The sequence below is a fragment of the Wyeomyia smithii genome, chromosome 3, assembly GCF_029784165.1.
Source record: "Wyeomyia smithii strain HCP4-BCI-WySm-NY-G18 chromosome 3, ASM2978416v1, whole genome shotgun sequence".
NCBI lineage: Eukaryota > Metazoa > Arthropoda > Insecta > Diptera > Culicidae > Wyeomyia > Wyeomyia smithii.
The window spans coordinates 144,942,008-144,969,011 of NC_073696.1; the positions used below are offsets into that span (position 1 = coordinate 144,942,008).

At 38.7% G+C, this 27,004-nt stretch overlaps 1 protein-coding gene across 2 annotated transcripts in view; it reads right to left on the reverse strand.

Annotated features, from left to right (window-relative positions):
• LOC129726605 (integrator complex subunit 3 homolog) overlaps window positions 1-24,420 on the reverse strand; it is a 456,869-nt gene extending 432,449 nt beyond the window's left edge. For both annotated transcript variants that reach the window (XM_055683515.1, XM_055683516.1), the window contains exons 1-2: window positions 24,218-24,420; window positions 23,676-24,163 (exon numbers count right to left, since the gene is read on the reverse strand). In XM_055683515.1, coding sequence (XP_055539490.1) covers window positions 23,676-24,163; window positions 24,218-24,277 — 548 coding nt within the window. In that variant the 5' untranslated portion in view covers window positions 24,278-24,420. The remainder of the gene's footprint in view (window positions 1-23,675; window positions 24,164-24,217) is intronic.
• Window positions 24,421-27,004: the final 2,584 nt, after the last annotated feature.

Consider the following 27,004-nt stretch of genomic DNA (forward strand, 5'->3'; position numbering starts at 1 on the left):
GGTTTCAGACGATTGAATTAAATGCGAGAAGATTCAGATTAGGTCCTTTCTATTCAACGATGCGATTTGAAGTGACTTATAGCTAGAGTTCTCTTAACACTATTATCTCTCCTTTTTATTAAAACAAAGAATTCGGAAGAGGATGCATAAATTTAGAGTTCAGTGGATTACAAGAATATAGTACTACTGCTATAATGAATGATGTGCACCAAACCAAGACTGTATATGAAAGGATAATTTTATTTAATTCTAAACACTGTCAACAAAAGATAAACAAGACGATACTATAGTGTTGTGTGAATTCGGTTTAGGTTTTTAATTCAATTCGTGTTTTCGTTGATTTAGTGTCTGGCCGACCAACAATATGCAACAACAGGTATTATCAGGTAAGGGAGAGTAACACGGATTTTTCATGCAATTATGAGTAGCTTGTTTCAGGATTTCGGAATGCGAACGTATGAACGAAAAACCGGCAGAGGTTTGACTTCCGCTAAGACCGTGAAGGATGCTGCAAATGCAGTGATGGTGAATGGTTGAAGTGTTTCCTTTGTTGTAAAAGAACCAAACGTCAAGCGAACGACCTTGTTAAGATCAAATGACCGGGAAAGATTGGCTCAATAATTTCTTAAAGAGGAATCCTGTGCTGTTCATTAGAAAACTGGGAGCAATCAATGTTGGTCGAGCAACGTCATTCAACTTGGAGAATGCTTAAGGATACTTTGAAAAATTGTCTGATGTAACGGAAAACATGACTTCGGGGCACCGCGTATCTGGAATGTTGACGAAACGGGGGTTCTCAGCGTACTGAAACCGAAAAAACTGTGGCAACTAAGGGAAAGAGCAGCGTTGGTGCCATTACTTTGGCTGTGTTCTAATTGATAAGCCCATCTTCATCTGCATGCGTACGAGCATCGGTTAGTGATGATGTTTTTATCATAATATTTGATTGCATTTTAAGCTCTCATTGTTATAAAAAGAACTGGTTTGAATGAAGAATCAATAAAAATGTGTTAAGTGCTCTCAGTTTATAAAAATAACTGAATTGTCCTTCCGAAATAAAAATGATCAATTCACCCCACACCCTGACCGACTTACCCCACCTGAGGGGTTAGTTGGCCAATTCGACATCCAGTCAGAAAACACAAAATAACCGCAAAATTGCAAACTATTTTGAGTAGTTTAGATTTTTTATAGAAGCTATAGGGTTGACACAACATTATGATGTAATGAGTTTTTGTTATAATATTACCTACAAAAAGTTACTGAGCGTTATTTCCAAAAATGACCAACTAGCCCCGCTCTCCCCTAATGCTGTTTAGGGAAATCACAAGTTCAATTTTAGAAAAAAAATTCAACATAAAATAACGTAATCTATATTTCAATTTTGGAAAAAAGACAGCAGTCTTTTTTATAAAAATTCAAGCACTTCAAATTCAATAAATTGTCGACTGGAAATTTTTAACGGATTCTGTGGGGTTTGAATTATGAGCCAGATATTTTTCAGAGCAGTTGAGGGTTCCAAGCATGAATTATATGTTTTTTTAATTATCGAAAAAGTTTAATTTTACAACATTTTCGCATTCAAGCGTTCAAAGTGGGTACCGTACTTAGAGCCATATAAGGTTAAAACCCGTCAGGAGACAGGAGATTTTATGAGGAATAGCTTTACGAGAGATAGAATAGGACTATCTTTAACCATAATAAAGTTATTCGTGATTTATTGCGTGAAAAAAATGCACTTATTTCTATTTCATCAAAATTTATTTGTAATAACCTATAATTAAAGTTAAATGCATTCTGCGTCGAAGATTCCAGTAACTGCTCGGCACCTCAAGGACCATCCATCCATTAATGATGTCACGCATTTAGGGGGGAGAGAGTGACGATTATTGTGACATTTTGTGACATATGGTGGAGGGGGAGGGGGGGTTTGCTTTAGTGTGACATCACATATCAACTCAAAAAAAAAATAAGAAGACACATACCGTTATCATAGAGTGTTACTCAGAATTATTTATAATACTTGCATCATTCATTCATAGTTCTACCATAGACTAATAGACATAACGCTTCGAATAAATTTTCAATAGAATCATCGTTAGTAACACTAGCACCACCTCCTACCGTGTTCGCGCTGTGTCTTGTTTTCTGACATCAGTGCACAGTGGTCCAATAAGGCAAAAAGTGGAACTTAATTCCATAGCGCCTTTTTACCTTCATCCTAGTTTAAAGGGTCTTCGGAACAATTGTTTGAATGAATGACCCGCATAATCGCAAATTGTCAAAAAGTATGAAAAATTTACTATACTAAAAATAAAAAAAATAATAAGATTCAAAAATATGAAACCTTGTTGAACAAATGAAAATCCTATCTTTATTCGGTAAAAAGTTATAAAGTATACTAGCTGGCCCGGCAAACTTCGTCCCGCCTATTTTCGTGTTTAATTTAATAATTTTAAACATTGCAAATTCATTGATCTCTTGTGATTTGTTTATATCGTTGGAAATGATTGGTTTTATCGGAATGCAACATCCTCGACTTTTGGCTTTTGTACATCACCTCTATTCCGGAAATAGCCATATTGAATGGTATTCAGTTATTTTCGTTGTTATCCAGAAACTTAAAGTGGTCATCTACGAATTCAAAATGATGTCCAGGGTCAATGCTTGGCTTCTATACATCATTTCGATTATGGAAATATCCTTATGTAGTAGTAGTCGATTATTTTCGGCTGTTTCCTAGAAATTGCCATCTTACAATTCAAAATTGTGTCTGAGGTCAATTTTTATCTCCTTGCATCATTATGGTTCCAGTGATACTCATATTGGGTGGTATTTGGTCACTTTGAGCTATTTTTCAGAAACCGTAAGTCACCATGTTGTATTTTTAAATGGCAAAGCAAAGCCTTGGTGCTACATTCCGTATCGGAACTCGACCTTCTGTTTTACTATACACAGACTTCGCAGCCGACTGTTGAGTGTACAGGACAATTGCGGGGCTAGCGCTACGATCCTACTGACAGCCGGGACTCGAACATACGACGACTGGCTTGTTAGGCCAGCATCGTACCTCGAGACCAGCTGGGAGATTTTTAAATGGCATTTGTAGTTAATTTCTGACTCTTGAGTGTTATTCCGGTTTAAGGAACACCCATATTGGGTGGTATTTGGTAATTTTCAGCTGTTCTTCGGAAACCGGAAGTCGCCATCTTGGAATTCAAAATGACATTTGGAGACAATTTCTGGCCTCTGAGCATCATTCTGGTTAGAGAAACACTCATATTGGGTGGTATTTGGTCATTTTCGGCCATTTTCCAGAAACCAGTAGTTGCCATGTTGGATTTCAAAATGACATTTATAGACAATTTCTGGCCTCTGAGCGTATTTCTGGTTAAAGAAACACCCATATTGGGTAGTATTTGGCCATTTATCACTTTTTTTTTCAGAAACCGGAAGTTGCCATCTTGGATTTCAAAATGGCATGTGAAATCAATTTCTGAACTCTGAATGTCATTCTAGCTCCGGAAACATTCATGATGAATCGTATTTGGTCATTTTCAGCTGTTTGCCAGACACCGGAAGTCACCATCATTGAATTGAAAATGGTGTCTGTAATCGATTTTTAGCTTCTGTGCATCTTCTGGTTCCAGAGAAAGTCATATTGGATGGAAATCGGCCATTTTTGGCTGTTTTCCAGAAACCGGAAGATGCCATCTTACAATTTAAAATGTTGTCTGGGGTCGATTTGTGACTTCAGTGCATTATTACGATTCCTGACATACCCATATCTTGGATTTCAAAATGGCTCCTATGCATCGACCCGATCATTTTAGGTTGTTCCCCTCCTCTTCCGTGGAGTATCAAACCAACATAGAAATTTGTGTTTGATATGTATAATAGCCCTCCCATCCAGAAGTGGGAGGGGTGTCGAACCACCATGAAAATATTTTTTGCTTCCAAAAACCTCCACATTCTAAATTTGATTCCATTTGCCTGATTAGTTTTTGAGTTGTGAAGAAATTTGAGTATCATTTGTATAAGCCCTCTCTTCCAGAAAAGGGAGGGGTGCCGAACCACCATGAAAATTTTTCTTGCTCTCAAAAACCTCAACATATCAAAGTTGGTTCCATTCACTTGATTATTTCTCGAGATGTGCAGAAATTCGTGTTTCATTTGTGGAAATCCCCTCCCTTCCAGGAGAAGGAGGAATGTAAAAACATTATGGACATGTTTGTTACCCCAAACAACATTCACTTGACAAATTTGGTTTCATTTATTTGGTTGGTTCTCGAGAAGTGCAGATATTTGTGTTTCAATAGTTTGGAACCCCTCTCTTACAGAAGAGGAAGTGATGCCGAACCATTTCTTTCCTGTATGTTCCTCACTGCGACCAGAATCGTAGATCTATTGTGAGATATGCCCGGGTGTCTGCTGTATCCCGCACTTCTGTTAATAGCAATACCTCTATTAAGAAGTGGCATGCTTATTATTATTGTTCATCAGTGTAATGTTGTTCATTGTTCACTGTGTGTAATTGTTCATTGTGTGTAATGTGCTACTCTTCCTTACACGCTTACTGTTCTACTATACCGATACTCGTTCCTCTTGCCAAATATCACCAATTATAATTCCCTGGAGAAGTTTCGCCGTGCGTCCTTCTGCCCAGTTTTATTGATAAGAGGGACTTATTTTTTGTTGAGAGGAAGTCACGCAAAGGTATTTGTAGAATTCAGCGTAAAGGAAGGGTAACTGGTGGGGAGCCTGAGAATAAACCCATGCTTAAGTCCTTTTTAACATCGGATGTCCTGATTCTACTAAGATTCGAACTCATGACCATCCGCTTGACAAAGCGGACTCTGTAACCTTGCGGCTACGCAGCTCCCCATGCCGAACCATTATGGACATATTTGTTACCTCTAAACATATTCACATGCTAAATTTGGTAGTAATTGGTTGATTGGTTCTCGAGCTGTGCGAAATTTTTATTTCATTTGTATGGGACTCCTTCCATATATAAGAGGGAAGGGTGTCGAACCATTATGGATATATTTGTTACCCGTAAAAACATCCACCTGCTAAATATGGCTCCATTTACTTTGTTAGTTCTCAAGATGTGCAGAAATTTTTGTTTCATTTATATGGGACCCCTCCCTTCCATGTTGCTACCCATGTTGGCCCCATGTTGCTACCTTGTGGAACTTCCGATGTATTCGCGAACTGCGATGAAACGCAAGAACCAATTTTCACACGTAGAATCCAGCCACATAAGTATGAACTCAGCCATTCGATGAACTGACGTGATGCTCCTAGACGGGTAATTTTATGCAACAATATGCAATGGTCAATGCGATCAAAGGCAGCCTTCAAATCGGTGTAAATGACATCTATTTGAGCTCTTTGTTCCATATTTGATACACGTTGAAGTGAACTCCAATAGATTTGTACACACTGAGCGATTCGGTATAAATCCATGTTGCGTGGTGGATATGTAATTTTTAGTACAATGAAGCATGACATCGCTAACTAGAATCTCAAACAGTTTAGAGCCTGCCGAAAGACTAGTGATGCCACGATAGTTCCTGACATTTGGTCGGTCGCCAGATTTTAGTACTGGAAACATCAAAGACTGTTTCCACACTTCGGGAAATTTTCGTTGCTCAAACGATTTGTTAAAAATACAGCGCAGTGGATTTGCCAACACAGTGGCACATCGACTGATAATTATGGCGGGGATGCCATCGGGTCCCGGTGAATAAGAACGTTTAAGTTTCTTCGCTGCACTAAGTATCAAGTCGGTGGTAACTTCAAATGTGGTTAAATCAGCCGAACCGGCCGGGACGGCAGCCGCCGCAATTTCCGCATCGAAATTCGAGGCAACTCTGTCAGCAAACACGAAGGCGAAAAAATTTGCGAAGAGCTCACATGAGTCAGATTCTGAAGCAGAAACTGAATTATCCAGACAAACATTTACAGGTATCGAGGAGCATTTTCTTTTGGAGTTGACGAAGTTCCAATAATTTCTGGGGTTCCTACGGAGGTCTGTCTGCACACGTAGGACGTACGATTTGTACAATTCACTATTAAGGCGACGGTATTCATCGCTGGCGCTTTTGAAATTGCGTTTCGGTATCAGCGTTTTCAGACGACAATATTTTCGCTGTGCATTATTCCGAAATCGTTTCAGATCGCGCAACCGACGTGTGCACCACGCAGGGTCATTCGGTCGCTTCACTAACGGTACATTTACGTTTAACCACTGGAACATGGGCATATTTGTTACTCCTAAAAACATCCACATGCCAAATTTGGTTCCATTTGCTTGGTTAGTTTTTGATATGTGCAGAAATTTGTTTTATTTGCATGGGACCCCTCCCTTCCAGAAGAGGGAAGGGTGTCGAATCAACATGGACATATTTGTTACTCTTAAAAACATCCACATGCCAAATTTGGTTCCATTTGCTTGCTTAGTTTTCGAAATGTGCAGAAATTTGGGTTTCATTTGTATGGGACCCCTCCCTACCAGAAAAGGGAAGGCTGTCGAATCAACATGGACATATTTGTTACTCCTAAAAATATCCACATGTCAAATTTGGTTCCATTTGCTTGGTTAGTTTTCGAGATGTGCAGAAATTTGTGTTTTATTTGTATGGGACCCCTCCCTTGCAGAAGAGGGAGGGGTCTCGAACTATCTTAGTCACCTTTCCCGGCCCCTACACACATTTTTACCTCAGGTCATATAACTCCAGGACTTTTCATTACAAAGTTATATCATAGTTTAGCTCATTTTTCCGTTAACTTCAAGAACATATAGGTTTAAAATGGGCAAGTGGAATCTATATATATAACTCGTCTTTATTGTCCTGTCTAACACAAGGGTTCGTTAGCAACTGCCAGTTGGGACCGAGTCGTGTGCCTCTCCTAAGGGTTTCCTGTTCGCTTGCTTGATCACCTCTCTCTTTCTCTTGTTGGAAGGGATGTTGCAACTCTACAGTCATCTTGACATCTTGGGTTGATTTCCGGTCTCTAGAAATATCCTCGGTTTCGGAAATATCCATATTTGTTGGCCTTATTTTCAGCTCTAATTGGTCGAAATCTGAGTACAAAACATGTCTCGACATTTTCAATAGTTCAATCGCTCTTGTTATAACGTTACAATTTTGCCGCATGATAATGGAGGCGTAACTAACCTCCCAATCGTTTGTTGCAAAAACGAAGGAAATTCGTAGGAAACCAATATTATGAAAACACGCTTCAGGACTAAAATCCCTCACAATAAAATAGAAATGATAATAGAAATTGGTGATCTCTGCTTTGCGATACGAAAACTTCAGCCCCTCCCTTTGCATACGCTAGTGGAATAAATCGACACTAATATCTTAAAAACATGTCCGATACGCGAAAGCACATAGATACAAATTTTCAAGATGAACTTTAAGACGGCTCAAAAATAATGAAGGTTGTTGTAGCTCCCCCTCTCTTTAACTACGCCACTGAGTTACAGAAAAAAAAAACAATATCACGGAAATATACTTTGTATTTGAGAACCCGTATACAGAAACACACCTGTTCATGTTTGGTATTAAAAAGTAGAGATGCACCGAATATTCGGGCCGAATATCAGCAAAAATTGGATTGGAATAAGCCGAATAGTGGCCAATGATTATCAGAAAATAATATAAAAGCGCAGTGCATAAAGTTTTATGAACGGGGGTAAACGAGGACTGAGGATGTGACTCAGGTTCAGAGAGGAATACACCTCATTCAGACGGAACATGAACCGCAATCTCCACGCAATGCTTCATGTCCCGTTTGGATGAGGTATATTTTTTCCGAGCCAAAGTCACATCTTCAGTTCTCGTTAATTTTTCGCATTTCATAGATTTTTTCGCATGCACTGCATACTTAGCAAAAGCATTTAAAATGTAGTCGTAACACAAAATTTGCAATAATGTTCACGAACCATAATCTTCAAAAAACCATTATTTTTAATTGACAAGTCAAATAAGAACAAAAGTACCTTAAAACCGGGCGAATAGAAACAAAACTTCCGAACTTGAAAAATGCGATTTTGAGTCTTCGATTACATTTAAAAAAATGAAAAAAATATTTTCTTGGTAAGGTTCAATAATAAACAAGTCCTGCAAACCCATTTTTGGGTTAGCAGCACTATTGTCGGTTTGCTTAAAAAGGCAAAATGGGGGCTCAAATTCTGAACGTTTCCGAGTACCAAAAAACTTTGTCAGTGGAAGCCATTCTGCTTCATTTAAAACTTGTTCGTGAGATAAACTGGGTCGGTAGTTAAGTATTTCAAGTTTTTACGGTGAATTAAAGGATTGCCGTAAGGTATTCATCACCACGTTACCTATGTTTCATGGAAAACTCGCGGTTCTCAGATTAACGGGGCGAATAGAAACAACGCCGTAGCGGCTATTTTTTGTACTAAAACATGTGGATTTGAGAAATGCTATAATGTTTTATATGTAAAATGATGTCTGGAACATGTTTTGTGTATTTTCAGCCCATCGTGGTCAGGACTTACCAACAAAAAGTCCAAAAACGTATTCGCTCCGCCTGTTGCTGTTGAGATTTTACGCAAAAAAACTGCTTCCTTGTCAAGCGGTTACGAAATATAGAATCAACTACTTTGTGATAAATCGGATGTTACCTTTAGACTTAAATCCAGTAGACCAGCACGCTAGTTTCCAAAAACGTGATGAAAGTCTGATTTATTTGCTGCATGATGCCCGACATGGACTGACCCGAGAGATATGAATCAAGGTTTCAGAACCACCAAGACAAAATGTTCCCGGATGTCGTGTCCTAGATGATACACCGGAAGATGCCAGACCGGTGGAAATGCTTGACCCAACCCCGAGTCCTTCTGTTCCTGATAAAGACTCAAATAGAACATATTCATTCATAAGATAACAAACATGAAGTAATAAACCGAACATTTCCACTATTTTGATATTTTATATCGTTTTCTTGTCTTTCATATCAATAAATATGATGCAATTGTTCTGCTTTCTTCAAATTAAAACTAGAATTTTCTATCTGAACAAGGAAAACGTATTTTATTGGCGAGTGTTTCTATTCGCCCCATTCATTGATGGGTGAATAGAAACATGCAACATTTTTTTCAATAAAACAATGAATTGCTAATTTTATCAAAATGGACGTTACACCCTTAATAAAGAGAGGCAAGACCCATGTTTTAAAACTTTTATATTCATTCTATACATTATGGTTTTTTTTACACTGCAAGATATATCGCAGACTGTTTCTATTCACGCTGTTTTACGGTAAATGCGCCTTTGGTTAGCGTGCTCCATTCAATATGCGCAAAATTAATTATTTCTTGTGCAATAGCTCGAACAATTTTCAATCATTTTCGCACATGAACAGTTAACAAGCAGAAATAACAATTTAAACTCCAACAATAACCATTTGGTTATTTTGTTATCATACGATCAACGATGTGTTCAGCCGAATATTCGTCTCACCGAATAATAAAAAAAAAAATTCGATTTTAGAAGTTTACAACAAATTAATTTGTTGTTGCTGTTGTATTTCTATTGCATCATATTCACTCATCATTCCAATACCTTTATACATATTACTTTGGAAAATAAAAGTCAGTCATAAAAAAATTTCACGTCAAACTGAAGTGATTTGCTGTTGAATTCGCACTACTTGCCTAACATTTCAAAGTGAAAGGAGAATCCTTCGAAACATGTTAATGCAAAAAACGATGCAATCAACAGCAAATCACCTGATTTTCTGTTGTTATGTTCATCTTTTTTTATATGCCCATGTTCGAGATACGGAATGTCGGTCATTTGGATAATATCAGTTAATCTCAATAAATTCAAAAGATTTCTGTTTATTTTATATTTTTCAATTTAATTTTATTTTAGATTTTCAATTTAAATACAAAATGATCTCTGTCACCGTGTCGGTGCAATCGATTTCAGGATCTGTAAAAGAATTGTTTTATTGTTATTTTTATATCAAAGATTCAATAAAACTTACTTTCAAACAAATTGTTATTCTGTGGGAAAAATGTGCTGCTTGCGCCTTTCGTCACCGTCACTATGTTTGTTTCGTTTCATGTTTTTGACGTTGGTCAATTGAAATTGCAGCTGTAATTCAATTGATTTAAACAGTGGTGCAAATACAAGAGATATTCATTATAATATGATGGTGATTTCTATTGAATAGTTTTCAACGCAAGATCATTTCGTTGGAAAGTGTTAATCATTGTGAAATCAACACTAAATCACTTCAATTTACAGTGCGATTTGACGAATTGAGACAAGTGCAAAAACACTTGAAGTAATCGTGCCATTTATTTACAATGTAACATCTTTAACACATGTGCACATTAATTGATAACATGGTGTCAGAAATTTATTGATTTAAAGCTGTTTCTCAGTTTTTTCGTGAACTAAAAGTATTGTCAAATTGTAGACAACTTCGCGAATGATTGTTTAATAGTGAAACTTTAATGGTGGACCAGGTCGCTATAGCGGCGTTTCGAAATTTTGTTACAGGTGGGTTCGAATCATAACCTAAAATGAGCAACATTCCCGTTCCATCACCCCTGAAACTGGGAGTAGACAACGAAGAAGCTGTCAAAGTGTTGCAAGTTGCAGTGGAAGTATTATTCAGTAGCTACAGGAATGGATACCAAAACGCCGGAGCAACAAGTCGCAACTTTGATGGCTGTCATAGGTAGTGATGGCATATTGCTAGTGGAAAAACTAAATCTTACTAAAAGCTTACAACTAAAAAGCTTGTAAAGTCGTGCTACTTCTGTGGTGGAAAACATCCCAGATATAAAGAGACATGTCCAGCATACGGAAAAAATGTCTAGCTTGTAAAAAAAAACCACTTCAAAAAAAGTTGTAGATCGGAGCAAAAGAAGAAAACATCGGGAAAGCAAATTCGACAACTGGAAGATTCCTCAGCAAATTCTTCAGATGCTGACTGTGAGGAACAGTGTAAATTTGTCGATATAGCAAAGATAGACAAGGACGGCTGCAAGGGTTCAGACAAAATCATGATGCAATAGAAATACAACATCCTCTCCCTCATAAAGAAATCATGGTGCAGTTGAAAATACTGGGGGAAAAACGTAAAATTCGGAAGTTGGGCATACACCGCACTATGGTCGGAATCGTGAAATTTCACGACAAAAATCTGTAAGTCGGAAACCATAGATGCTAGAGATTTCTTGTCTTCTAGAAAGTTACTCTACTAAGAGAAATCTATCTTTTGGTATGACTGGTTACTAGGGTGGTCCTATTGTACTCAAAATAAAAATTGTAACTTTTTTACCTTACTACTTAGAGCAACATTGTCTTCCACAAAATTGTAGCTAATTTAACTTTATGAAACTTTGTTAAAAAAATTATTGCTCTACCTCGTTTCTTCACTGTTTTAGGTCAATTTTTCCAAATTCATTCGGGGTGGGTCTAAAAAAATTACTATTATTGCTTTAGGACGAGAAAAACTGCACTTGACACTAATAGATAATTTCTAACTTTTCAGAGAAAAAAGTTACAGGTATTTTTCCGTTTTAAAATGACACTTTTTGGAGGCACCCTACTCCTTTGTTTGCACATATATGCAACAACAACACGTTTAGGATGAAAGTTCATAGTTTCACCTTCAAAATGCATTTTGTAGAATTAGTCGACTTTTGTTCCCTTTAGGGTTGAAATGCATTTAAAAACTTCGAGTTTTCACACAAAAATTTGCTAATCTAGCATTCAAAACCATCTAGTTATTCCAATTCGATTTTTATTTGGAAATTTTTTCGAGTGACTTTCGGAGCATGAAAAAGCGCTTATTTTGATGTCAATAAATAGTTTCTAACGCTTGTTAAAAAATTATAGTTGTTTTGAAATGTTGTTTAGGTATCATATTGTTGTAAAAGCAAAAATAAATGCATAATATATATTCAAATATGGCGTTATTTTGTAACAACGTGTAAAATTCATGTTTTTTTATGTTGATAGCATTGCATAGCACTCTCCAGTAGTGTTTTAAGTACTTGTTTACATACACATTGGACGAAATCGTTGCCATTAGTAGAAACAACCGAAGACAAATTGTATCTAAAAGAAAAAAAAGAAGTGCAAGGTATTTTATTGGAAAAGTTCAACGCTATTGTCGATGTACCGTAAGGCGCCCTAATTCTGCGCGGTTCTTAATTCTGCGCACTTCGTATTAAAATGTTAAAAAAATATCAATTAAAAGCAGATTTTCAAAAAATGAAGTTTGGAAGTGATTTCCTATATATTAACTGTTAACTTTCTGCTTATGTTTCCTTTCTTACTAAACGGCATCAACATTTTGGTACGAAGTACGCAGAATTAGGAGCCGCGCAGAATTAGGACGCCTCACGGTACCTAAACAGGGAGGAGGTGGATCACCATTGCATTGGCACTCGGTCTAAACGAAAAATTGATAAAAAAAACCTAGCTGCTATAATAGTAATAATAAACAGCCTAGTTCAGGTGAGCAATTTCACAGAAAAATTTTCAGCTTTATTTTTTTTTTTTGATTATCATTTTTGAAACATTGCACTGGTGTTCCTGTAAGCTTAAGATAACATTTTGTGCATTCGAGTGTCTATAAATTATCAAAACTGTTCCTAGCATTTAAACGGTTTGATTGATCGGTATAGTAGGGTAGGGAACATATTCTAAGCAGCTTTAGGAACCGCCTGTGTATTCAGACGAAATACTCGAAATGTGTTGGGTGAAACTCAAACAGTAGTATATCAATCTTTTCGCTATCGTTTTCTCTGTCGAAACTTGTTTTCAGATTGTTAAACTAAGTAAGCAAACTTTAACAATCATCAATCGAAGTTACCAATCGAGGGACACTATTCCAATCACCCCGAACCTATTTTAAGCAGTTTCCATCTGTTTTGCAGGCGTTTTTTTAAAGCACCCGAAGTGGCTCCTGTATGGCTGCAATATAGGTCGATTTGTTTCAATTGTCCACAGATTTCTTTGTGTATAACGGTATTTCTTATATTCGTAAGACAGCTAGGCAAACAAAGATTTCGTTTCCATCATTGAAATTGTCGATATTGATCAAAATGCAGGAGTTTGAGGCCTGTTTTCTTCGACTGATTAAAATAGGCGCTACTGCTTAAGCCGTTCCCTACCCTATCTCCGGCAAAGTTGTAGATAATAGTTTCGTCCTTCAAAAATTAAGTATTTGGTATCCCATGCCTGCGACACTTCATAAAATTTTAGCACATCAAGTCTACCCCTTTCAACGGGATTTATTGAATAAGGCCCTGAAGCTGGAAACATATATTATTGGAACGATCGCCAATTTCGAGCCCGAAAAAAATTCTAGAGCTGCGAATTTTACGGATGTGTTATGGATTCTTCAGATCTGCCAGAAAAAGAACAGATATTCAAAGGTCTACGATTGAGTGGAAAGATTACTTGGATTAATATAAAAACAATTCAGGTTTGTAAATATTTGAATATGTAGAGAACCCTATAAAAATGCCATTCTTCAATTTAAAAACAACGATAATTTATTTTCTACGAGCATTGGAAACTATTTATTGACATCAAAATAGGCGCTTTTCTATGCCCCGAAAGTCACTCGAAGAAATTTTCCAAATAAAAATCGAATTGGAATAACTAGATGGTTTTGAATGCTAGATTAGGAAATTTTTGCGTTAAAACTCGAAGTTTTTAAATGTATTTTAACCCAAGAGGGAGCAAAAATTGACTAATTCTACAAAATGCATTTTGAAGGTGAAACTATGAACTTTCATCCTAAACGTGTTGTTGTTGCATATATGTGCAAACAAAGGAGTAGGGTGCCTCCAAAAAGTGTCATTTTAAAACGAAAAAATACCTGTAACTTTTTTCTCTGAAAAGTTAGCAATTATCTATTAGTGTCAAAATATGCAGTTTTTCACGCCCTAAAAGTCACTGGAACACAGAGAGAGCAATAATAGTAATTTTTTTAGACCCACCCCGAATGAATTTGGAAAAATTGACCTAAAACAGTGAAGAAACGAGGTAGAGCAATGATTTTTTTACCAAAGTTCCATGGAATTAAATTAGCTACAATTTTGTGGAAGACAATATTGCTCTGAGTAGTAAGATAAAAAAGTTACAATTTTTATTTTGAATACAATAGAACCACCCTAGTAACCAGTCATACCCAAAGATAGATTCCTCTTAGTAGAGCAACTTTCTAGAAGACAAGAAATCTCTAGTATCTATGGTTTCCGACTTACAGATTTTTGTCGTGAAATTTCACGATTCCGACCATAGTGCGAGAGTTAATGTATTGAGCTACCACGATTTTAAACGTCTTGAAACTGGATGTCAGGATGCAAGGTAGATCTCGTAGTACAATTGAAAAATGGTACCTTAGTGCTGCCGTTTATTGCGGTGAAAGAGAAACGCCCACCGTTACTGTCATTGACAGATAATGGTGTAAAGCCAGATCCTGCTAAGATTGCAGCCGTGATGAACATACCAACCCCGAAAAACAAAAAGGACTTAATGACATTCCTAGACTGAGTACATACTTAGGAAAGTTTCTACCGAAGTTGGCAGATATCAGTGTTCCTTTACGCAAGTTAACCAAAGACAGCAACGAGTTCGTGTGGGAAGAGGAAGCAGAGAAATCTTTCCAGCAAATAAAATGTTTAGCAACTCAGGTGCCGGTTCTGCGATATTATGACGTGTCAGAGAATTTGACTATACAATGCGATGCGAGCAAGTCTGGTGTGGGTTGTGTTTTGTTACAAGAAGGACGACCCGTAGCGTATGCATCCCGAACATTAACGAAGACGAAAAGCAACTACGCACCGATTGAACGCGAATGTCTGGTAATAGTATTCGCATGTAGGCGGTTTGATCAATATGTAGCAGACCGACAAGTGCTGGTAGAATCAGACCACAAACCATTGGAGGACATATTCAGAAAACCAATTACGGAGGCTCCATTAAGATTGCAACGCATGAGGATGACACTCCAACGCTATGATATGTAATGATATATGTGAAATACAAGAAAGGTGTGGAGATGCATTTTGCTGAACTATTATCCAGAACGGCTACGGAGTTATCGCGTAATAGCTTGAAAACGGAAACATTTGCTGTCGAGAAAGTTGATGCAGCTTTTGCGGAAATTACGCAAATCAACGTCGTCGAATACTTAAACATAACGGATGAGCGGTTCAGACTGATTGCCAAGGCTACCAAGACGGATGAAACACTCATCAAGCTTGAACGCGTACTGATGGATGGTTGGCCCGAGAGAAAGAAGAAATTGAGCGATGATCTATTGAGGTATCAAACGATGAAAAACGAGTTATCGTTGCACCAAGGAGTGATTTTCAAGTTAGATCGCATATTGGTACCAAAAAGCCTGCGACAGCAGTTTATCGCTAAACTTCACACAGCACATTTGAGTGTCGATTATACCATTAGAGCGGCACGCGAGTCGCTATATTGGCCTGGAATGACGGAACAAATTACGAACTACGTACGCAATTGCGAAGTGTGTATGACGTTCAGTGCTAGCCAAGCAAGGGCACCGATGAGTACTCACCGGATTTCTCATTTTCCCTTTCAGCGCGTGAATATTGATATCGGTGAAGTAAAAAGAGACGGAAAGAAGGTCTTCATGTTGGTGATGGCGGACAGTTTTTCAGATTTCATAGAGATTGACTTCCTGAACGATACTAGGACACAAACGGTTATTCAAGTATGCAAGCGTCACTTTTCTAGACATGGAGTACCAGAAATTGTAGATGGCAACTTCTGGGAAACAGCCGAATACTCTATTTCTCACTTTTTGATTTCTTAGATTGAGCATATCGTGGGAAAAAACGACACATAATACTAGTTTTTTCAAATCTTAATTGCTTCTTGTGATTCATGTCATGTTCAGTTCAATATATTTTGGCCGGAATTATTCACATCTCGGAAGCATAACCCAGTCCGTTACCTGGCCTGAACAACTCTGTTCCGTTTCGGTCCGAAATAAAATCGGACTATAAAAACTGTAGTCTGACCGGACTACGCGCTGGGCATTCCACACTCTACCCGGTCTGATGGTAAACACTGATCAAACAATGCCTACGTAAAATTTAGAATTTAGGCTGACGGTTGAATCGCTCCATTTTATCAGTATTTTTCGTGAATAGAATATCTCAGTATCGTTGGTTGACATTGGTTTTAAATGAAGTGACTCTCGAAGCTGGATTCCTAACGCTGTAATTTCTTCAATGTTGCTTCAGAGTAGAACTTTTAAAAACTCTCTTCTGTCCTTAGTTTTTCGATCGCACATGGTCGCACCCTCAAGACATTTGAACATTTGAAGAAATTAAGTGGAAGATACACAGTTCCGCTAATCATTAGCGGTCTTCACGTCGAGCTCGAATACAAACACCCAGCCGTAACCTATGTATTAGGGTGCCAATGAAAACAGATTTTTCGAATTTTGTTTAGTGATAGGGCTCAAAAGTTTCGTCTTAAAAAAAAAATCATCAGCTCTACCGCTAAACGATTTGTTTCATTGGCCCCATCTCAAAAATTTTTAAGCGCCAGAAAGTTGATTTTTTCCAAAAAAAAAAAACGATTAATTACCGTAGATTCGACGTTTCATGAATTTTCAAGGCATTTGGTATAAAAAAAATCGATGTGCATTTTTTTCATTAGTCAAAAAGTTGAAACATTGATCACACGTGTTCCCAAAGTCCGATGGGGCTTTCTTCGAGATAACAAAACTGTTAAACCTTACCGTTAAACGATATTCGGATGTAATTTTTTTTCATACATCTCATTGGCGTACGAAGTAAATGTACGAAGATTTTACTCAGTTATAGTAAAAATGGCTGAGCCTGCGTAAGAGTTGGTCCCCTGAAACTCAATTACACTATGTAAACCTGTTCTTTTAATTCAGCAAACTCATTAAAATATGCAGATTTTTTTCCTCCATGGTTTTTAATAACAAGCTAGCTGGCCACTGCAAGAAAAAAATTCTAAAGTTTATATCTCTGCTTTCTTTTAACTATACGCATATTCGCAGTTTGTTTTTTTTTTAGAATATGAACCCGGAAAACCGGATTTTCGGGAAAACGAAAATTCTTCCGGGACACCACTAAAGGTACTTTTTTCTGTCGAGCACATAACGGCTTTGGTTGGCGAATGGTTGGACACGTGTCACTTGAGATCCTATTGTGGTCATCCACCTCTGTCCAGCAACTCCTATCCCAACCTCCACGTGGTGCCGACCGGGATACGAGTAACCTTAGCGGAGATCGGGTAACCAACCCCGGTGGAAACTTTGGTCGTATGCTAACTGGGAAGGGGGAACGTACGCGGCTGTTTCCCCATGTTAGGGGCGGCGTACAACAGCGTCTGATCCGGAGCGGGCGGCTGAATCATGAAACGCGGTGTCTCGCCAGCTAGATCAAAGACGGCAGCCCCGTCGCGAGACTAGGTATCGCAGGCCTAGTAAGGCAGCATACTGAATATTAAATACTACGAACAATCCAGATATAAATACGGAACGGAATAATCGGCATGGACCTAGGCGAACGAAAAAGGACAACGATTAGTGGAAACTCGGTACTTGGAATGTAAGGACTCTACTCGAACCGGCACGCGCAAGTATCCTGGCTAGAGAGCTGCGGAAGGTGAATGTGGAGGTTGCAGCTATCCAAGAAGTGCGGTGGCCGAAATCGGGAGAACGCGACTTCCGAGCAGCAGATCCTATTGCGGACACTTCATTTAAGTACCACATCTACTATAGTGGCGGCGTGAAAGCCGGTTTCGTGCTAATTGGAAAACAGATGAAGCGTGTCATTAGATGGAGGCCGATCAGTGACCGTATATGCGTGTTGAGAATTAAGGGCAAATTCATTAATTACAACCTAATAAATGTGTACGCACCGACCAACGAGAAACCCGATGACGAAAAGGAGGAGTTCTATGAGCTCCTGGAAAAGACATACAATGAGTGCCCAGGACACGATATAAAGATTGTCATCGGAGATGCAAATGCACAGGTCGGGCAGGAAGACTTCTTCCGCCCCGTAACTGGTAGGTAAAGCTTCCACTCTTCTACGAACGACAATGGCCTGAGGCTTGTGAATTTCGCTGCAGCTAGGGGGATGGCTATCTGTAGCACTTATTTTGCACGCCGGAACATACGTAAGCACACCTGGATGCACCCGAATGGAGAGCTTTGCTCTCAAATTGACCACGTTCTGATTGATGGACGGCACTTTTCAGACGTTACAGACGTAGTAGCCAAAATCCGCGCCAGGCTGTCTAACGTGCTGAAATCCAAGGCAACGAGGAGGATGCAGTTGAACATCCAGCGGCTATCAACTGAAGGAGTAGCTGCAGAGTACTCGCAGCAAGTTGATGAACGGATTGAGGAAAGAGCTGAAGGGAACCTGAATGAACAGTGGAGGCACATCCACAGTTCGATCAGCACTACAGCGCGAGAAGTGTTGGGTACAATTGCGGCAGCTGCGCCCAATGAGTGGTTTGACGCTGAGTGCCAGCGAGTGACGGAAGAGAAGAACCGCGCCAGGGGTCACATGTTGGCCACGGCTGTGACTCGTCAGAGCATGGGTAGATATCGAGATGCAAGAGCCGCTGAAAAGAGACTCCACCGCCGGAAGAAACGACAGCATTGAGAGCGTATTCTTGCGGAGGCGGAAGGTTGCTTCTCCAGGCACGATGCGAGGAGCTTCTACAAGAAGGTCAACGGAATCAGGAATCGAAACGTGTCAGCCCCTGTCATGTGCAACGATAGGGAGGGGAACCTGATAACCGATAAAACAGAGGTGGCCAGGCGTTGGAAGGAACACTTCAGTGTTCTGTTGAACGGTGAGGGAAACAGTGGAGTCGAAAGGAGCAGGATGACTATTGAGAATGATGGTCAAGCTGTGGATCCACCATCCATGGACGAGGTGAAGAAAGCAGTGAAAGAGCTGAGAAACTGCAAGGCAGCTGGGAAGGACGGCATTACCGCCGAACTCTTCAAAGTCGGGAGCGAACAGCTGTATCGTGCCATCCATCGGATCATGCTGAGAGTGTGGTCTGATGAAGAATTGCCCTCTGGTCTGGTTAGAGGGTCTCATATGCCCGATCTACAAAAAAGGCCATCGCCTGGACTGTAGCAACTATCGGGGCATAAGACTTCTCAATACCGTGTACAAAATTCTCTCCCGCATCCTGTTCCATAGACTGAGGCCGTTGCAGGAGACCTTTGTTGGCGAGTACCAATGCGGTTTTCGAGGGGGACGCTCCACGACGGACCGAATGTTTACCTTGCGACAAATCCTCGATAAATTTCGAGAATACAACTTGCAGACGCACCATCTGTTCATAGACTTCAGGGCAGCGTACGATTTAGTCAAGAGAAATGAGTTATGGCAAATTATGGTTGAACATGGCTTCCCAAAAAAGCTGATTAGGCTGATACGTGCCACCCTTGAAGGTTCTACATCAAGCGTCAGGATAGCCGGTGAGATATCGGACTCGTTCGTGACGTTAGATGGTTTGAAGCAGGGTGACGGGCTGTCGAACTTATTGTTCAACATCGCATTGGAAGGTGCTATACGGAGGGCTGGTGTGCAGAGAAGCGGCACCATCATTACGAAGTCGCACATGCTTCTCGGTTTTGCGGACGATATCGACATCATTGGTATCAACCGTAGAGCTGTGGAAGAGGCCTTCGGACCTCTCAGGAGAGAAGCTGCGAGATTAGGGCTTGTCATAAACTCTGCCAAAACGAAATACATGGTGGTAGAGTGCGTGGTTGTCCGTCGGAGGTTGGTGCTGCGGTGGTGCTAGGTGGGGAAACATTTGAGGTAGTCGACGAATTTATTTACCTGGGCACATTAGTGACATGTGACAACGAGGTTAGCCGTGAGATAAAGAGGCGGATAGCAGCCGCAAACAGGGCCTTTTACGGATTACGTAACCAGCTAAGGTCCCGCAGTCTGGAAATCCGAACTAAGCTTGCACTCTATAAAACACTGATTCTTCCGGTGGCCCTCTACGGCCATGAATCATGGACGCTGAAAGAGGCAGATCGGCGAGCTCTTGGTGTTTTTGAGCGTAGGATTTTGCGTTCAATCCTTGGCGGCAAACTAGAAAATGGTGTTTGGCGCAGACGCATGAACCATGAAGTGTACCAGGCATACAAATCGGCGGATATAGTCAAGCGGATAAAACACGGCAGGCTTCAGTGGGCTGGGCATATAGCGAGAATGCCGGATGAGCGTCAAGCGAAGGCTATATTTAGCAGGAATCCCGATAGAGGTCGACGACTTCGAGGTAGACCCCGCACTCGTTGGATGTGTGCTGTCGACGAGGATGCACGCGAAATAGGTGTTAGGGGCGATTGGAGGATAGCAGCCCAAGACCGAGGGACATGGCGACATATTCTGGATTCGGCATTGGATCGATAATCGGTCTGTCGCCTTTAAAGAAGAAAAAGAAAGAAGACATAACGGCTTTAAACTGCTTACTCTACAAAAAATAACGTTTTCTTAAATAAAAATTCTCTGCCCCCCCCCCCACGCAAAACGGAGTAGCTACGGCTCTGTAATGTATAGAAACCAAGCATTGACCATGGACACCATCTTGAATTCGAAGATGACCACTTTCAGTTTCTGGAAAACAACGAAAATAACTGAATACCACTCAATATGAGTGTTTTCGGAAAAGAGGTGATGTACTAAAGACAAAAGTCGAGGATGTTGTCATTCCGATAAAACCAATAATTTCAAATGATATAAACAAATCGCAAGAAATCAATTAATTTGGAATGTTGAAAATTATTAAATTAAACACAAAAATAGGCGGGACGAAGTTTGCCGGGTCAGCTAGTAAATACATAAATATGCTGGTTAGAGCAAAGCTGCAAGTGATGATTACGAAGATTAGAACTCGATAGCGATAAATTCGGAGGGATCAAAATAAAATATTTTCAAAACGAAGAAAACTAAACATTAAATAATAGTTTTTGCATAACAGTTGTTATAACTAATTATGTTTGTTTTGTTGAATATCTTTTATATATAATATAATAAAGCTTTTAAACCAATTACAACATTATATGTATCTATACTTAAATTATCAAATTGATAGAACATTCAAGTGTAATCTAAGCTAAAAGTTGCACAACAACCATATACGACTATTGACAACCATTGTGCGGTTTCTCCTTTTATCTTTTCCACGAGGTAATTGAAACATTCATTTAATTGTACACTTCGTGGCCTAATTATTGAGCTTGAGCTTGACGGCCGCACATTTCGTAGTTGCTTCCCATGATGGATCTGATCTAGTGAAGTTACACAGGGAACCATGTATATAGCAACTTGGGATTAGTTTACCATTAACACGTTGTGGCCTGATTATTTGAATATTTCTTCTTCGTGCCTTGATTAGCTACATCTATTATATTATCAATATTAACTCCCGGAATGGCGTTAGTTTTACATACAAACATATTTTTTTCTGTGAAAGTATGACATTGAGTCAACTAAATCTAAAATTGAGTAAATTCAGTTTCGTGTGTTTCGGTCACACGCTCACAGAACTTCAACAACAATGCACAGTGGTACAGTAAAGCAATGTGGGCGGACATGAGTTTTTCGATGCGATTTTGTGGTTTTAGAGTAAGATTTTTTTCTAAGCACTTGTTTCTCATATTTAGTCTATTTTTTATGTGCAAATGAGAATTAGGGTGGTCCTGAAATCGACTAAAAAATCTAACTTTTTTATTTGCAGAAATGAATGTATACATTCATCGGCACAGTTGTAGATCAACTAATTTTAAGCAACTTTCGGCATTTCTTCACAATATTTATACAATATTTGTTCTTTCAAATGATACCAAAACATATTATTTATGTTTGCCCTAAACGAAGACATCAATATATCAAAAGGGCCTATTTTTAAAATAGAAATAGTGAAAACTCTTCATCTGTACAATATATCGACAATGTTTTTTCGTCGAAATTGGCGTATTTTTGATTAAAGTTGACGAAGAAAACTTTGTTTTTAAATTTGAATTGAAAAAATAGAGCGAAAAGACTGTTTTTGGAAACCAAATTTAATGTCTACAAAAAAAGTTTTTTTTACAAAGTTACTTAGAATTAGTTGGTCTACAAGTTTGCCAAAGAATGTTTACAATTATTTATGCAAATAAAAACAAGTTAGTTTGTTTTTATTTCGTTGATTTTAGGACCACCCTAATTTTCATTTGCACATAAATAGAGGACTATGTATAAGAAACAACTTTTTACAAAAACTATGGCTTTAAACCGCAAACCAAAATCGCAACGAAAAGCTCATGTCCGCCTAAATTGCCTTACTGTACCACTGTGCAATGAGTTTAGTTACCTTTTTCACCACAAGAGGGGGTGTTCCCTGTCTGTCTTCACGGAAATATATGGGAAATTCGAGAGTGAACTATATTGTTATTTAAGGATATTTGATGAAAGGTGTCCTTTTTAACTCGGACCAGATGATATCCCTAGTTGTGAATAAATATGTTGTGTTTCATGTAGTCTTGAGGCATAAGGTTCTAGAAATCTCAAGTAATTTCGCGTACGAACGTTTTGGCCCAATCTAACCTATAGTCACTGTATTAGGTATATAGTGACTATAATCTAACCCCCGTGATATGTCACTCCGGCAGACGGTATATATTAGAGACTGTGTTATAAAGAGATACGCAAAGAGAAAAGCAGTAAATATGACAACCCTTTGCTAATATTCTATTTTAAACTGTTCTGGCAACCACATTTATTTTCGCATGACTATTCATACGCACTGTACGCACTAGAAAGTGTAATGAAACTTCGAAACTTTGTAAGGATATATTACTGAGTTCCAATGCTTGTTCATCCAGTTATATAATTTTCAATGCCTCACTCATAATATGAGCATGACGAACACATTTTTCGTTGAAACCATAATTGCACGTGATTCACAGAATTTATACTAATTGCAACACACATTCTGTACGAAAAGTAACACGCATGAGTTTGTTTACTTTGCACACTTGGAGCCTCGATTTGACGGTTCACTTGGTGTTTTCGACCTCACTCTTTGCGTATCTGTTTATAACACCGTCTGTAGTATATATATATACTAGAGATACTCCAGATACTCAGAGATAAGCGATGAAAAAACCGTCAATTTGGCAACTAGGTTTCACGTGTCAGAGTTGCCAGATCTCTTCTCAAAACGCATTGTTGACTAACTTTTTTATTCGACTCGTATAACTGATATTGACGGTGGAAATCATAGGGAATAATAAAATGCATCACGAAAACCGTTAAGATGTTAAATTTTATGTTTATGTTTATATACTTTCAGCATAATTGATCATTTTTTGTTGATCATACAAAAGGTCTGTGAACCACCGGTCACAAATCACTATGATTAACCAATTTTGGAGCATTCTCAATTCATTGTTTAGCAATAAAACATGGAAAACGTGTGAAAATAAATATATCCTTAATTGCACTTGATTGCAACACTTTTCAATGTGTTACCTTTCTTGTTCGTTCAACATTCTCTTCGCATATCTCTCCCTCTGAGTATTGCTAATATATACTACTTATTACTACTTACCTTAAAAATGTGTAAACAACGGTTCCAATAAGAAAATTATCCTTTTCTAGCCATGATCGATGTTCAATTAGTATATCTAGTAGCCCATCTACTAGCGCTACATTTTTTGGGTTGATATCTCCGCCACTAGCTTGTCTTAGTATATTCCAAACAATATTGTCAACATTTAGGACTTGGCTTCGAATTAATTCTTTTAGAAACCATAGAAGCTGTTTTCGCGGAAGATCATTTAATCTTTGATATTTTTCGGCTACCAACATAGCTAAATTATTGGTAACAAATGCTAAACCATCGTGAGCTAACAATGTTAAATCACAGTATGCTTTTGATGCTGCCCCAGAATCCGTTAAAATAACATATATTATTGCTAAAGATAACTCTTCATACTGTTTGTCCTTAGTAATGGAGTTAGATACCAAGTCGTTAAGTTCTTTTTCATTTATGTTGGACATAATAGCTTCATATTGGTGGTATGCTTTTTCATATTTCTGTAAAACAATTAAATACTTTTGTTTAATTCTTAGAAAATCTGAAACCAATACCTCCTCAAATTCATCTCTAACGTCAATTATTGTTGTAGTAAATAGTTTAGAGCTTTCCATGGTTGTCAAAATTATGATCACGATGTTGCCGATTAAGCATTTGATAATGATATCGTTATTTCAATAGAGACAAGATTATAAACAAACGTACTGCAACCTACACCGTACACGCTCCTTTAATTTTGTTCTAAATTAGTGATGGGAAACTTATCGATAAATGCCAGACATCGATAATATCGTTATTTTTCCGGCATATTATCGGGTACACGCTCTTTCTGTATAACCCAAAACTGAGTCAAAACCTAATCAGTTTTTGTATGTACTCAAAATTGAGTAGAAGTTGTTTTACTCATTTTTGAGTACCACCGAATGTTTTAAAAATTGAGTAAATATTACTCATATAATCGCTGATGCGCGATGCGTAAAAGTTACTCATTTTAGACTCAAAAATGAGTACTTTAAGCTTCAATGAGGGAATTTCGGAAAAATTATCTATATTGACTCGATATTATTATATTTTACATTTTTAATGAATTTTATGGCTACATCGTACAACTTTTGGATTTCGGTTGGTATAGTCACACCGAACACAGCAAAGCTCTTGAAAAAATACCGATGGCAGCTATGAAGGAAATGCAGATGTGTGCTCAAGATGACCAGCAAAATCCTTAAAGGGAAAAAAGTAAGTTGGTAGCTGTAATAGATTAGTGCTAGAACGAGAAAAAATTAAATAAAATATAAATCCAAAGGAAATTACCAGCATTTAATTCGATATGAAATCCAGACAAACTGAAATGCAACTGCATTTCTGAACGCTCTTTTGTCAAAGTCCAACTGACAGTTCTCTTGTATATGAAAAAAGTATATAACAGGCATCGAACCGTAACCTTGAAATGGCTACTGCGATGTACTGTGTAAAAATTACGAACCGTTTGAAACGCTTGGTAAATGCCCAAAGGTGAGAGTCTTGACTACAATTAAATTTTGTTCACGGTAAAAGTGAGCGATTTCAAAGAGTATGTATTGGTGAAGCAGACGGTAGATTAAAAGGTGTAATGGTGTCTTCAAAGAGACGATATGTATGTACACGCACACAGTTGAGACAATACGAGAGCAGGAAATATCCATATATGAGTGTCGACTGACGGTTCCAGAGAGGAAAGGCCGAAATTAGGGATTCACTAGACGAGCTTCGAGGCAGACGGACGTACTTTTGGATTCGTGCCGGTAATCGAGAAAACCATAAAAAGATGGCGGATTGTTCCAAAGGAAGAAACGTTCAACGCAGAAAGGAAAGTTACGACAACGGCGCAGTTACAGCTCCCGAATGGTAAGTAATATGTAGAAAATCGACTGGAAATTTAAGGGCGTGAACAGCAGTGTGCGACAGATCACACTTTAAAATTAGAGCTTGCGACAGGTCAAGTTATTTTCAAAATTCATTGCAAAAATGTGTATTTTACGTGCGACAGGTCACGTATGGCTTGCGAGAGGTCAAGTCCGAGGATTCGGAAACTCGACTACAGATCACAAAAAAAAAGAAAAGATAAGTCTTGCGACAGGTCAAGATTATTAAGTTTTATGTGCGACAGGTCATGTAAAACAGAGTGCTCGCGACAGGGTAAACCTGAATCTAAAAATGTTGTATGTGCGACAGATCACATATAGTGAAAATAAAGCTTGCGACAGGTCAAGTTTTATGATACATAAACTCGAAAGGTTGATTAGTAAGTTTTGCGAGCGACAAGTTATGTGGAATGTATCAGTCTTTGACACCCAGGATACCCTTTAGGACATTTAACAGCTCGGGCCCAACACATCTAATTTGCTGTTTGAGTCGGCTACTTTGAAAGACTGTCAGATTGCTATTGTCAGACACCTTTTTCTATTCGTCATTCAAATGCAAAATTTATAACTTGTAAGTCACGGAATAGTTCATGTATGTTGCTTGTTGCAGGGTCGTCGAGAGAAATGTTCCTCGGAGCAAATCATCGAAAAAACTATCCAAAAAGGACAGAAAAATAATCAAGTTGAGAGAGGAAAAGGTTAAATTGGTAGAGGAACTGAAAAATCTACGAGCCGAGATTGACGCATTGAAAGCAGGAAACGCCTCTAATTCAACAGGGGCTAAATGGAAAGAGCAAAATGTTGATACCAGGACAGATGACCAGGACGAAGAACTGAACACTATCGGGACTGAAAACCCGAACGAAGTAGACCCAAACAGGTCAGCTCAGCCAGTGGATACGGATCCAACCAGCACTGAAACACCGGCGAAAGATGTAGACGACGAAAACTGCGATGATTTCGAAATTACACCAAGAGCATCAAGCACTCATCATGAAAACTCGAGTAGACCAGTCCCAATCATGACAGATCAGTCGGGCGGATATGCGAATCCAGCCAACACCGATACTCAAGGGAAAGATGCCATCGACGAAAGCAGTATAGATTCTGAGGCTACACCCAGAGCATCGAGTGCTCTCTATGAAAAATCTGGAAGATCGATCGAGGAATCACGATTTATGTCATCTTTCAATCAACTGTCGATATCATCCATTACAATTGCAGAGTGCAAGCCGTCAGAGGGAGACGATGAAATTCACCGTCTAACATTTGAGACGTGGAGAGATTTGCTCATTGACTGCATGACTTTGGCTGGTGTTGAAGACGAGAGGACCAAATTCACAGTCTTTAAAGTAAAGGCGGGTCATCGTTTACTAACCATTTTCAAGAATACAAAGTCTGATCCAACCGCTCCAGATGCAATCACACGTCCCTTCTCGA